This window comes from Salvelinus namaycush, chromosome 13 (assembly GCF_016432855.1).
Source record: "Salvelinus namaycush isolate Seneca chromosome 13, SaNama_1.0, whole genome shotgun sequence".
Lineage (NCBI taxonomy): Eukaryota > Metazoa > Chordata > Actinopteri > Salmoniformes > Salmonidae > Salvelinus > Salvelinus namaycush.
Genome location: NC_052319.1, coordinates 25,923,108 through 25,937,871, shown reverse-complemented (window position 1 = coordinate 25,937,871; position 14,764 = coordinate 25,923,108). Strand labels below are relative to the sequence as shown.

The 14,764-nt window shown below is 38.9% G+C and overlaps 1 protein-coding gene across 3 annotated transcripts in view; it reads right to left on the bottom strand.

The window, feature by feature from the left end:
* The window catches only part of LOC120058366 (nck-associated protein 1-like), a 71,298-nt gene that overhangs the window by 34,266 nt on the left and 22,268 nt on the right, over positions 1–14,764 (bottom strand). For all 3 annotated transcript variants that reach the window (XR_005478001.1, XM_039006981.1, XM_039006982.1), the window contains exons 3-13: positions 13,924–14,010; positions 12,302–12,358; positions 10,345–10,487; positions 9,968–10,058; positions 9,565–9,702; positions 9,290–9,338; positions 8,710–8,866; positions 8,491–8,547; positions 8,286–8,382; positions 6,002–6,108; positions 5,516–5,648 (exon numbers count right to left, since the gene is read on the bottom strand). Coding sequence is in view for 2 of the 3 variants with exons in the window: in XM_039006981.1 (XP_038862909.1) it covers positions 5,516–5,648; positions 6,002–6,108; positions 8,286–8,382; positions 8,491–8,547; positions 8,710–8,866; positions 9,290–9,338; positions 9,565–9,702; positions 9,968–10,058; positions 10,345–10,487; positions 12,302–12,358; positions 13,924–14,010 (1,116 nt within the window). In the remaining variant the exon portion in view is untranslated. The remainder of the gene's footprint in view (positions 1–5,515; positions 5,649–6,001; positions 6,109–8,285; positions 8,383–8,490; positions 8,548–8,709; positions 8,867–9,289; positions 9,339–9,564; positions 9,703–9,967; positions 10,059–10,344; positions 10,488–12,301; positions 12,359–13,923; positions 14,011–14,764) is intronic.

Sequence of the window (14,764 nt, the reverse complement as noted above, 5' to 3'; positions counted from 1 at the left end):
ATTTGTATATATTTGTTTGGGTTGTTTTGGTCTCTGAGCGCTGTACTCAGATTATTGCATGGTGTGCTTTTTCCGTAAAGTGTTTTTGAAATCTGACACAGCGGTTGCATTAACTTCTCTGGGATAGGTGGGACGGTAGCGTCCCACTTGGCCAAAATCCAGAAAAAATGTAGCGCGCCAAATTCAAATAGCTTACTATAAAAATCAATCTTTCATGAAATCACACATGAAAGACACCAAATTAAAGCTACACATGTTGTGAATCCAGCCAACATGTCTGATTTCAAAAAGGATTTACGGGGAAAGCACACCAAACAATTATGTTAGCTCAGTACATAGCCACAGAAAAACACAGCCATTTCCCCAGCAAAAGATAGTAGTCACAAAAAGCAGAAATAGAGATAAAATGTATCACTAACCTTTGATGATCTTCATCAGATGACACTCATAGGACATCATGTTACACAATACATTTATGTTTTGTTCGATAATGTGCATATTTATATCCACAAATCTCGGTTTACATTGGCGCCATGTTCAGAAATGCCTCCAAAATATCCGGAGTAATTGCAGAGAGCCACGTCAAATAACAGAAATATTCATCATAAACTTTGATGAAAGATACATGTTTTACACAGAATTAAAAAGATACACTTGTTCTTAATGCAACCACGGTGTCAGATTTAAAAAAAACTTTACGTAAAAAGCACACCATGCAATAATCTGAGACGGCGCTCAGATTTAACATAATTTCTCCGCCATGTTGGAGTCAACAGAAATACGAAATTACATCATAAATATTCCCTTACCTTTGATAATGTTCATCAGAATGCACTACCAGGAATCCTAGTTCCACAATAAATCATTGTTTTGTTCGATAATGTCCATTACTTATGTCCAATTAGCTACTTTTGCTAGTATGTGTAGTACACGTGTCCAAACGCTCTCACAGATGCAGGCAAACGGACGAGAACTTCAAAAAGTTATATTACAAGTCGAATAAACTGGTCAAACTTAGTAGAGAATCAATCTTCAGGATGTTGTTATCATTTATATCCAATAAAGTTCCAACCGGAGAATTCTTTTCAGTCTCTATAAGTAATGGAACGCATGGCGATATCATGAGGAATGCGCGTGACCAAGAACTGGCAATCTGCCAGACCACTGACTCAAACACCTCCCATCCGGTCCCACATCACAGTATAGGCTTCATTCAGCGTTCTACAGACTGTTGACATCTAGTGGAAGGCGTAGGAAGTGCAAACAGATCCATATATTACAGGGAATTGAATAGGCGATGAGTTTAACAATGACCAGTCTCAGAATTCTCACTTCCTGTTTGGATTTTTTCTCAGGTTTTTGCCTGCCATATGAGTTCTGATATACTCACAGAAATCATTCAAACAGTTTTAGAAATTTCAGAGTGTTTTATATCCAATAATAATAATAATATGCATATATTAGTATCTGGGACAGAGTAGGAGGCAGTTCACTATGGGCACGCAATTCATCCAAAAGTGAAAATGCTGCCCCCTATATCAAAGAAGTTAAGGAGAAGTAGATCTAAAATTCCATGCATAACAGTTGTATCTTTTAGAAATGTTTATTATGAGTATTTTTGTAAATTGATGTGGCTCTCTGCAAAATCACCGGATGTTTTGGAACTACTGAACATAACGTGCCAATGTAAACTCAGATTTTTGGATATAAGTATGAACAAAACATACATGTATTGTGTAACATGAAGTTTTATGAGTGTCCTCTGATGAAGATCATCAAAGGTTAGTGATTAATTTTATCTCTATTTCTGCTTTTTGTGACTCCTCTCTCTGGCTGGAAAAATGGCTGTGTTTTTCTGTGACTTGGCTCTGACGTAACATAATCGTTTGGTGTGCTTTCGTCGTAAAGCCTTTTTGAAATCGGACACTGTGGCTGGATTTACAACAAGTGTTTCTTTAAAATGGTGTAAAATACTTTCTGTTGTTTTGAATTTGGCGCCCTGCAATTTCACTGGCTGTTGACAAGGTGGGACGCGTCCCACATACCCTTGTGAGGTTAATAATGTCTATTCTACTGTATCTTAGTCTATGCCACTCTGACATTGCTCTTCCATATATTGATATATTTCTAACTCCATTCCTTACTTAGATTTCTGTGTATTGGGTATACGTTGTGAAATTGTTAGATATTACTTGTTAGATATTGCTGCACTGTCGGAACTAGAAGCACAAGCATTTCGCTACACCCGCAATAACATCTTCTAAACAAGTGTATGTTACCAATACAATTTGATTTGGATGCTTCTCCCTCTCTGTCACGTATGCCATTCTAGCCATTAGATTGAAGATCGAATGTTTTATACAACAGCCTTCTGTGTATTTCTATTAAATACTTCTATTTCTATTAAAAAAAAAGAATAAATACGCCGTTTTCACCCTCCCGATTGCTCCATTTGAACTCGGAAAACAAACGATCAAAACGTACACGGACAGTAATCTTACCTCAGGAATTGAACTACAACCGCAACATTTCGCTACACCCCGGCGATAACATCTGTCACATGTGTATATGTATATGTGACCAATACAATTTGATTTGATCTTGCCAATGTTGTCCACGGCTAATTATCTTGACCGCCGTAACAACAGACACCAAAATGTTCTGTCAATTCTCCAGATCAACATTAATTCCCGCACTTTGGATGTTGTTCAATCGTCTGCAGTATCACACCCGATCTTTATCACTTGACTGTCATTCAGAAAACCCTTTCCTGAATCAGCTGATGTTGTGCGCTAAATTCCCTACGTACCTAAACAGCTACACATAAAAAATGCACATCAAACAAATATTATGCTGAATTATTGTTAATGACCGTTAATGACAGTGTCAATTTTTATTTGATTAATCTTGTTAAAGTTACTCTTTCTGTTATAAGAATTCGATTTTGAAATCCATACATTATTTTGTATATGTGTGCCCATGAAAACTGTTTTCACACCTCAACATTGGGAGATTCTAAATGTTACGAGGTTACAGTGCACTTCCAAGATCTCCATACAGAAAAAGAGTCCAATATCCAGGAATTTTACAGGATCAAGTTCAATGTGTAATTCATTGTTGTTAAATGCTTAGTAAATGATATAACAACAAACAGCAGTATCATAAATGTAAAGAAAGAAAGGTAATGTTTTATGTCAAACAATTTTGGCCAAATCTGTGAAGACTCCAAGCATGAGAAAGGGTTTAAACATTTTTTGATTCAACTCATGAATTATATTGAATATATCTACGTTCCCCCTTTATATCTTAATGTATTCAAGTGAAAAAAAGAGGCAAATTATTATTAATGACTTTGTAACAGCTCCAAACAGTTGTCCAAACAGTTGTCACTGGTACTCTATACCCTTTATAGAAAGACCCATATACCAGAGTACTCCATCATCAGTCATACACTTAAGCAATAAGGCCCGAGGGGGTGTGGTACAGTGGGGCAAAAAAGTATTTAGTCAGCCACCAATTGTGCAAGTTCTCCCACTTAAAAAGATGAGAGAGGCCTGTAATTTTCATCATAGGTACACTTCAACTATGACAGACAAAATGAAGAAAAAAAAATCCAGAAAATCACATTGTAGGATTTTTTATGAATTTATTTGCAAATTATGGTGGAAAATAAGTATTTGGTCAATAACAAAAGTTTATCTCAATACTTTGTTATAAACCCTTTGTTGGCAATGACAGAGGTCAAACGTTTTCTGTAAGTCTTCACAAGGTTTTCACACACTGTTGCTGGTATTTTGGCCCATTCCTCCATGCAGATCTCCTCTAGAGCAGTGATGTTTTGGGGCTGTTGCTGGGCAACACGGACTTTCAACTCCCTCCAAAGATTTTCTATGGGGTTGAGATCTGGAGACTGGCTAGGCCACTCCAGGACCTTGAAATGCTTCTTACGAAGCCACTCCTTCGTTGCCCGGGCGGTGTGTTTGGGATCATTGTCATGCTGAAAGACCCAGCCACGTTTCATCTTCAATGCCCTTGCTGATGGAAGGAGGTTTTCACTCAAAATCTCACGATACATGGCCCCATTCATTCTTTCCTTTACACGGATCAGTCGTCCTGGTCCCTTTGCAGAAAAACAGCCCCAAAGCATGATGTTTCCACCCCCATGCTTCACAGTAGGTATGGTGTTCTTTGGATGCAACTCAGCATTCTTTGTCCTCCAAACACGACGAGTTGAGTTTTTACCAAAAAGTTATATTTTGGTTTCATCTGACCATATGACATTCTCCCAATCTTCTTCTGGATCATCCAAATGCTCTCTAGCAAACTTCAGACGGGCCTGGACATGTACTGGCTTAAGCAGGGGGACACGTCTGGCACTGCAGGATTTGAGTCCCTGGCGGCGTAGTGTGTTACTGATGGTAGGCTTTGTTACTTTGGTCCCAGCTCTCTGCAGGTCATTCACTAGGTCCCCCCGTGTGGTTCTGGGATTTTTGCTCACTGTTCTTGTGATCATTTTGACCCCACGGGGTGAGATCTTGCGTGGAGCCCCAGATCGAGGGAGATTATCAGTGGTCTTGTATGTCTTCCATTTCCTAATAATTGCTCCCACAGTTGATTTCCTCAAACCAAGCTGCTTACCTATTGCAGATTCAGTCTTCCCAGCCTGGTGCAGGTCTACAATTTTGTTTCTGGTGTCCTTTGACAGCTCTTTGGTCTTGGCCATAGTGGAGTTTGGAGTGTGACTGTTTGAGCTTGTGGACAGGTGTCTTTTATACTGATAACAAGTTCAAACAGGTGCCATTAATACAGGTAACGAGTGGAGGACAGAGGAGCCTCTTAAAGAAGAAGTTACAGGTCTGTGAGAGCCAGAAATCTTGCTTGTTTGTAGGTGACCAAATACTTATTTTCCACCATAATTTGCAAATAAATTCATTAAAAATCCTACAATGTGATTTTCTGGATTTTTTCCCCTCATTTTGTCTGTCATAGTTGAAGTGTACCTATGATGAAAATTACAGGCCTCTCTCATCTTTTTAAGTGGGAGAACTTGCACAATTGGTGGCTGACTAAGTACTTTTTTGCCCCACTGTATATGGCCAAAATACCACGGCTAAGAGCTGTTCTTAAGCACGACGCAACGCGGGGTATATTGGCCATATATCACAAACCCCCGAGGTGCCTTTTTGCTATTATAAACTGTTTACCTACGTAATTAGAGCAGTAAAAATAACTGTTTTGTCATACCCGTGGTATACGGTCTGATATACCATGGCTGTCAGCCAATCAGCATTCAGCGCTCGAACCACCCAGTTTATAATATATAATAAATACTAGGATATTATGAAACAAAGGGAGAACATTGCCAATTAGTACATCCGAAATTGCACCCTATTCCCTACATAGGTGAACTATTTTTGACCGGAGCTCTATGAATCATGGTCAAAAGTATTGCAATATAGGGAATAGGGTGCCATTTGGGAGGCAAGCCAATGTTCGATCCAGAGAGCAGTCTCACCTGTACTAGCTCGTTGAGCACCACGGCGTCAAAGCCAGACAGGTACTGGACGTAGTATCTCTGCATGACAGGACCATACTTCCTCACGTGGGCCCTCAGTTCCTCCATGTAGAAGATCAGCTCTGCAATGTGCCTGAGGACATAGAATAGCAAGAGTTATCTAAAAGAATAGAATAGACCTACACTTCATTAGTATGCTCAATACTCCTTCACACTATGGCATTCCTTAAAGGGTCATTTTACTCAAAAATGTTTTTTACTTTCTCTGCTTTTGATATTGTTCCACAAAACGGTGCATGTCAACATTCAAGTTAAGACACATCACTTTCAGTCTCCTAATGGACAAAATCAAGCAAGAGCAAAACGTGTCATGAAGAAACATTTTGACACAGACTTTTCAAGGAGGTAAACACAGCGCCACTACATTTCCTGAGGGGTAAAGGGAAATCCCATAGTTACAAGTTGAGTCAGTAGGATGCGTCTTACTTGTCAATAAAGTCATCTGTGCTCTTCTTCTGGATGTTGTCTGCATGTCGTAGCAGCCAAATGATCTCATCCCGAGCGAATGACAGAGCCATGAACACGAACAAGGCCTATGAAGAGGACAGGAGTCAAGTTATATAGTTACTTTCACCCATCAATTAGTCACATCTTTCAGGATTTGAATCCTAATCCTCTGATCACTTTACAGTTAGTCCAACTAGCATAATCATGTTAACAAAACTAGAGTGCAGATAGTGCTAGTCCAACTCAACCAAAAAAAGACTAAAAAATAAATAAATATTTTATATTGTCACATACACCGGATAGGTGCAGTGAAATATGTTTTTTTACAGGGTCAGCCATAGTAGTACCATGGCCCTCGAGCAAATTAGGATTAAGGGCACATTGACCGATTTTTTACCTTGTCAGCTCGGGTATTCAAACCAACAACCGTTTGGTTACTGGCCCAACGCGCTGACCACTAGGCTACATGCTACCCTAGAGAGCAGCGGAGCACTAGTGTTATTATGATGTAACATTATCGTGTTAAGACAAGTAGACAACTGTGGTGTATGTCATGAGCTACAATTTTTCTTCTAGCTTTCAAATAGGCACATCCTTCTCTTCTCCTCTTCCCTGCCACTCTTACTGGGTCCTTAGTGTACAAGAGAAAGTAGTGTACTACGTTTTCTGTCAATATACTTTGTAAAATAATGGTTAATAAACAACTCTAAGGGGGGTGGCTATAAAATCTTTTTTTTTTTCTTTTTTTTTCAGTTATATATTTTCCCAAATTATGTTTTCTGTTTTATTTTTCCTGGTTTAAATTATTATTTTTTTTCACTCTCAAAATTACAATTGTTCATAGAGAACAACAAATTGGATGTTCTGAGTCCATGTCAATGCTCAACTCATATCTGAATAAAAAAAATTGCGCATCTGGCCATTTAATTGTGAATCTATCGAGTGAGGAGTGCAGTCTAGCGATGGTTCTGCAAAGTTAGCAAATAACAAATAATAGACACAAATTATATACTTACTCATGATATACCTCTGCCAGGTAAGCCTACTTTGCAGTTAACATTTAATTGAGAAGGTTTTATGGAAAGTATTTCTGTCAACCCACAAGACGGTTATCATATCAACTGGCTACACACAGAGTGATAGACAAACGTGCACACCACACAGACAGACAGGGGCAATATTGCTAGAAATGAATTGGTGGATATTGTGTTAGGTTTGGATTTTTAAGCCAATAGGGGCTAACCAGGGGTGGGATAATGTTAATGTTGTATTGATTAGATAGTACCTGGGAGATGTGGTGTCTGATACTTGTGAGATGTGTTTATGACAGTTTGCAGTGGAACACGTGAAAATTGTATCTATTTTCTGAGTTGTTTGGCGTGCTACTCAATACGTGGACCTGTTGGAGACCCCTGGTCTAATGTAACATTATCATGTTAACACAACTAGAGAGCAGTAGTGTGGTATCTTAGGGCCCAGTAATCTAGATTGTGTTAGTCCAACTCACATTACCATATTAACACAACTAGAGAGCAGTAGCGCAGTGTTGTTAGTGTAACACACGGGATTTAAACTCAGGTCTCCCACTGGAGCAACCAACGTCTTAGACCGTTAGACCAAGAGGAAATTCCTTCTTACTCCGAGGGCAGACACTGGATTTGAAGTTCGCAGGCGGGGCTATGAGCAACCATGCCCGACTCATGTCCGCCACATTAGTCTGATGTAACATTATCATTTTTATTTTTTATTTTGTCATTTAGCAGACGCTCTTATCCAGAGCGACTTACAGTAGAGTGCATACATTTTATTAAATTTTTTACATACTGAGACAAGGATATCCCTACCGGCCAAACCCTCCCTAACCCGGACGACGCTATGCCAATTGTGCGTGTTAACACAACTAGAGAGCAGTGGTGTTAGTCTGATGTAACATTATCATGTTAACACAACTAGAGAGCAGTGGTGTTAGTCTGATGTAACATTATCATGTTAACACAACTAGAGAGCAGTGGTGTTAGTCTGATGTAACATTATCATGTTAACACAACTAGAGAGCAGTCGCGCAGCAGGGTAGGTGAAGAGCCGTCATTAAGTGGCAACACTCCTAGCAGGAGTCACACATACAAATCTTCCCACTTGAGACTGGGGTTCAATCCCTGTGTCCACCCTTCCACTGTTTCTCCCACCTGCCGTACCCCCATCTGATTTCCATACTGTCTAAATAAAAGTGTAAAAATACCAAAATAGAGCACTAGTGCAGTACCTTAGGCCCCAGTAACCCTGGCTGGTCAGATAGGACTGTGGCCAGCTCCTTCAGGGCAGATCTCAGGAACTTGCGTCTTTCTCTGTGCATCAAACCTCTGTAACAAAACAAAAACAATCGGCAACAATTTCATAATGAGAGGATACTGTGACAAATACCATTTAAAACATCTTGGTGCAATAAGATGCATTTATGAGGCACTTACGCATGTGACAGAGCTTGTTCTTTGCACTCTTTGATGTCATTCACACGCTTGTTGTAGCTATGAAATGAAAAGGGAGAATAGTTAACATACTTACTCACACACACACTTAACAGATGTCTGGGAATATGCTCAAACTGTACCCATTGAGCATGCTTTTCAGTCCAGGATTAGGCTTAATCTGGCTTCAGGAAACTAGCTCAGAAAGTTAGTGTCCCTCACCCGCGGATGTTGATGAACAGGTCCTCAGTAGCCTTATGGATGTGGAACACCTCGTCTCTGAAGAGACAGAGGCAGGTGCTGCTCTGAAGAGCCAGCTTCCACAGGCTCAGAGCTGCCTGATCACTGTTTAGGACCCCGTGACATAAGATGAAGCCAACTGACAATCAAAAGTTAGAGACAGATAGAAAGTTAGAGGCACAGAAATATGATTTTGAACAGTATTTGCGCGGAATGAGAATATTTAGACTGATTTATATATTTTTAAGTGTTGTATGACTTCACATTTCATGCATGTTTTTAATAATAAGCCTGTACCTGAACAATGAACTACAATTAAAAAACAATCACGCTCCCCCTTCCCTCCAATGGTATAAACCTATTAAATCAATTAGATCAGACTCCACTCTATGCACACATCCAGGCTGCATCACATCCGGCCGTGATTGGGAGTCCCATAGGGCGGCGCACAATTGGCCCAGCCTCGTCCGGGTTTGGTCGGGGTAGGTGTCATTGTAAATAAGAATTTGTTCTTAACTGACTTGCCTAGTTAAATAAAGGTTAAATAAAAACAAACACTTACAAACTATCCACTTCTCCATGGCGTCCAGGGACAAGTATTCACAGGGCATCTAGAACAAATCAGAATCATAGGTAAATGCACATGCCTGTGAGCAGAAAATGGTGTGATTTGAGAGATGTATATTGATGGTCCTGTGTGACTCAAGTATGGCACTAGCAACACCATAGTCATGGGTTCAACTCCTGCGGGGATCACATTACTGTACACACCCACTGTACTGTACACGTCCCTTTGGATCAAAACTAAGTGGAATATGTTATATATTGGATTCTCACTGTGTCTGACTGGGCTGGGTTGAGCATGGTGCTGGGGGCACTGATGAGACTGAGTAGCTGTGCATTCCTCCACTGGTCAGCAGACAGGTTTCTCCTGGGGTACACCATCTGGAGGGAGAGTAGGGCATCTGACAACGACTACAGGGGAGGGAGGAGCGAGAGAGATATATTGGTTTATGACAGTTAATAATAACTTTCATGAACAAGCATTAATCAACCATTTATACATTTATAAAACTGTATAAGCAATATATGCATACATAATCATTGCTTAAGCATCAAAGTTATTGTAAAGTGTAACCAAAAGTTATATTATAAATTGTAACCAAAATATGTATTTTCATTGTCAGTGCTCAGGAAAAGAACATAACATGTTGAGAAACAGGTGACACTTTATATTCACCTTCCCATGGGGAACAAACTCCTCCATCATCTTTTTCAGTGGGTTCTCGTAGTCAACAATCATCTGTCCCAGCCTCGGGTACTCTCGATCACTAAATAAAAAAATAAATACAAATAAAGATGTTGTTGACATTGGTAGTTCTCAGGTGTATCTAAGCTAGGTCTGTAACTACCATACAATGTTTTAAGAACGCATTTTTCATATATTACTATGTGATTTTAATATACGGCCACTGTCAATTGGTATAACAGTACGTTAACATTGTGTTAAAGTATGACCTTAATATTATTTTACAGGGATGGTGCTAATGGAGATTGAACATTTCAGAGATGAGCCAGAGAAAGGACATAGACAGGAAGAGACACCACCCTACATACCTTGATCCATGTGTCATTTCATGGGCATAGTTGTAGAGGCCAATGATAGCTTTCCTCTCTTCAATCCGAGACAATAGCATCATTAGGTTAGTGTAGGTCACTACTAAGTCAAGGTAGTTCTTGGTCAGGTCAAAGTTTACAGTCTGTAAAAAGAGATATGGGAACAAAAATAGAATCTACATCCAAACTATTAAATCTGAATCTAAAAACATTTCATCTACATTGCCTTCAGAAAGTATTCACACCCCTGGACTTTTTCCACATTTTGTTGTGTTACACCTGAATTAAAAATGTATTAAATGCAGATATGTTTGTCACTGGCCTACACACAATAGCCCATAATGTCAAAGGAGAATTAAGTTTTTAGAAATATTTGAGTCAATAAGTATTCAACCTCTTTGTTATGGCAAGCCTAAAGTTCAGGAGTAAAAATGTGCTTAAAAAAAGTCACATAATAAGTTGCATGGACTCTGTGTGCAATTATAGTGTTTAACATGACTACCTCATCTCTGTGCCCTACACATTCAATTATCTGTAAAGTCCCTCAGTCGAGCAGTGAATTTCAAACACAGATTCAACCAGAAAGACCAGGTAGGTTTTCCAATGCCTCGCAAAGAAGGGCACCTATTGGTTGATGGGTAAAAAAAAAAAAAAGCAGACATTGAATATCCCTTAGAGCATGGTGAAGTTATTAATTACACTTTGGATTGTGTATCAATACACCCAGTCACTATAAAGATACAGGCATCCTTCCTAACTCAGTTGCCAGAGAGGAAGGAAACCGCTCAGGGATTTCACCACGAGGCCAATGGTGGCTTTAAAACAGTTACAGAGTTTAATGGCTGTGATAGGAAAAAAACTGACAATGGATCAATAACATTATAGTTACTCCACAATACTAGCTAATTGACAGAGAAAAAAGAAAGATTCCTGTACAGAATGCAAATATTTCAAAACATGCATCCTGTTTGCAACAAGGCACTAAAGTATTACTGAAAGAATTTGGCAAAACAATTAACTTTTTGTCCAGAACACAAACTGTTATGTTTGGAGCAAATCCAAAATAACACATTACGGAGTTCCACTCTACATATTTTCAAGCATTGTGGTGGCTGCATGATGTTATGGGTATGCCTGTAATCGTTAAGGACTGGGGAGTTTTTCGGGATAAAAAAGAAACGGAATGGAGCTAAGCACAGGCAAAATCCTAGAGAAAAACCTGGTTCAGTCTGCTTTCCATCAGACACTGGGAGATTAATTCACCTTTCAGCAAAACAATAACCTAAAACACAAGGCCAAATCTACACTGGAGTTGCTTACCAAGAAAACAGTGAATGTTCCTGAGTGGACGAGTTACAGTTTTGACTTAAATCTACTTGAAAATCTATATCAAGACCTGAAAATAGTTGTCTAGCACTGATCAGCAATCAATTTGACAGAGCTTGAAGAATTTTGAAAAGAATAATGGGCAAATGTTGCACAATCCAAGTGTGGAAAGCTCTTAGAGACTTACACAGAAAGACAAAGATGTAATCACGGCCAAAGGTGCTTCTGCAAAGTTTTGACTTAGGGGTGTGAATACTTAAATTTCTGTATTTTATTTTCAATACATTTTCTAAAAACACGTTTTCCCTTTGTCATTATGGGGTATTGTGTGTAGATTGGTGAGAATTATACTCAATTTTGAATCCAGGCTGTAACACAACAAAATGTGGAATAGGTCAAGGGGTATGAATACTTTCTGAAGGCAAGAGTTCAGGTGGGCTTCAGCAAACAAAGGAAAGGAGGGGTGCTAAACAATGACAAAAATCATGAGAATGGCTTACCAAGAAATACTTCCAAAAGGACTAATTCTACTTTCTGAAGGCAGTGTGTGAAATCTAATCTTTGAGAAAACATTTGAGAAAGCATCCTGTAATTACATGCTATGTACAGATCAATGTGCCTTATAACTTACAATATCAAAGAAGACTTGGCAAGCATCGATAGTGTTCAATAGCTCACAGACATGGTCCTGGAAGGAGAGAAAGATATTAGACGGATGTACATTTCACAGTATAGTAACTTGATGATAAGTAACTATTATTTGTGATGGATTATCATTACACATGTACAGTCAGGGTTGAGGAGTAACGTAACTGTAATCTGTAACGTTACCAGTTAAAATATTGTAATCAGATTACAGATACTTTTGAAAAACTAGATGATTACTTCCGAGGATTACTTTTAAATTCAGAAAGGATGTTTGCTCAATGACATTCAAATCAGCATTGAAAATAGGCACATTTGTTGCACCTTAGTGAGTCTGACCATAAATCAGAGACCACTATGATGACACCCCAAATGTGTAGTTGGATCGCGGGAAAAGAGCAGGAATAGGCTTTTGTAGGCTACAGTCCAACACGTCTTCCAATGGTGGGACTGCTGTCGGCATCCAAAGATTATCCAACTTGAATAAACGCTTAGAGGTAAGGATGACAGCAGTGGTGTAGTCTATGGCAATACGGATATCACTTGTCATTGATATCTACATAGCGCATTGATGTGAATCACACTGCTGCTCTCTCATTTAGCAATTTGTGCCTTAGGAATTGTGGTTGTTGTGGATGGCTGTTCACATATCTAATTTTAATAATAATGTTTGAATTCACCAAGTTCAAGCTGCCTATCAATCATTGTTTTTGAAACCAGTGGACAGCCAGTGAAATATGCATCCCTGCAACAGCTGCATAGTGCGGATTCCAGCCTATGGAATAAAAGTGGGGCTTTTATTGCTCAATCTAATTCATGCTAACAAACAAAAAAATCCATATGTCTAATGGACACATGCTCAAACTTACACACTTTTGATAGACTTAAAAAGGGGCAATCTGTAGTTGCTACATCCATTGATTCTTGAAGAATATAACTTATAAATGCCTCATGAGCTTAGTTCAACTGTCACACTACATGAGAACCCAAAATATAAACAAACACTGTATAGTCTCATAACATGGTTAAAACAATTTTGATATCATGGATGGTCAGTCCTTGCATCCATAGCTATGTCTATTAATCTGAGAGTGGTTTATTTCTCCAGGCCCATCCCTCAGCTTTTCACCAAAACGGGGCGGGGCGACCGTTTTGTTATAGTTTCCTCTGTGGATTTGCCCTTTAAACAGCTGGATATTATCAAGATATCAAAGTGTCACCAACAAAAAGGTCAACAATAGGCCTTCAGCAAATGCAGCATATGGCAGATCTATATTTTTCACATGTAAATAGTGCTCAAAGCATGCCATTCCATGAGCGCAGCATTTATTTTTCAACTCGAATCAATGAGCCCAATCAGTCCTCCATTACAACAAAAATCATAAACAACAGAGTAGGGCTGGCTAATAAGTCCTTAGTTTTGGGGTTATGCTCAGGTAAAACAATTTGGCTAATCTATACTTCCATATTTCCAGGTCCTATTCTTGAAGATCAAGGGGTATAATATTTATTGGAATGACTGGAATTCTGATAGACTTTAGTTTTTAATGTGAAGATATAAGATATTCTCTTTTTTCACTACATTGAATGATGCTTAGTTGCACATACCTTAAATTCCATCACATCTACGAATGTGAAGTAATACAACGCTAAATTCTTAAGGATTTCAGACTTCTCTTTTTGTAGTTGTGCAAGCTGTTGCTGTAGAAGTAAAGAAAAACATGGTTGTAAACTGAAACATTTTGTTTTATATTCAAGTTAAACTTTACAGGATACACAAAGCTTCATGGTATGGATAATGAATGATGAGCACAATAAAATAGGCTGATGGAATCTGGTAGTAGGGTGGTAACATGTTATACTTCATCATGAATTTGTTCCCATTACCATCTGTGCTTGGTAGTGCATGTTTTCTCTGGATAGTGTAAGTGGTCTCAATCTGTTAACATCCCTTGATATCCTGAGAAATACTACCAAGGATATCACACAACGGGTCAGGGTGACATTTTGACAACTCAAAAACGTAGAGCTCTACGCAAAAACAACTTTATTATTCCAAAATACTCATGTTGATTTCGATAACATCTCTGCATTTTAGCACTGTCACAATGGGGCCTTTATTTAGCCAATGATAGCCTCTCACAAACCAAATGTGTAGTCATGTTGGCTGGATTGTTATCTTTGGTGTGCATCCCAATTGGCACCCTATTCCTATTCCCTATTCCTTATGTAGAGCGCTTCTTTTGACCAGGACCAATAGGGCTCTGGTTAAAAGTACTGCACTATATTGAGAATTTGGGTGCCATTTGTTAGACAGCCCTGGTCTCTTTCCCTACAACATAAATGTTACTTATTCTATTTTTCAAACAAAAACCTAACAAAATGTTACCTAACATTTAACTGTTACCTAGCAGTATAGAAAAACTTGAATGATCTTGAGGTGTGAAAG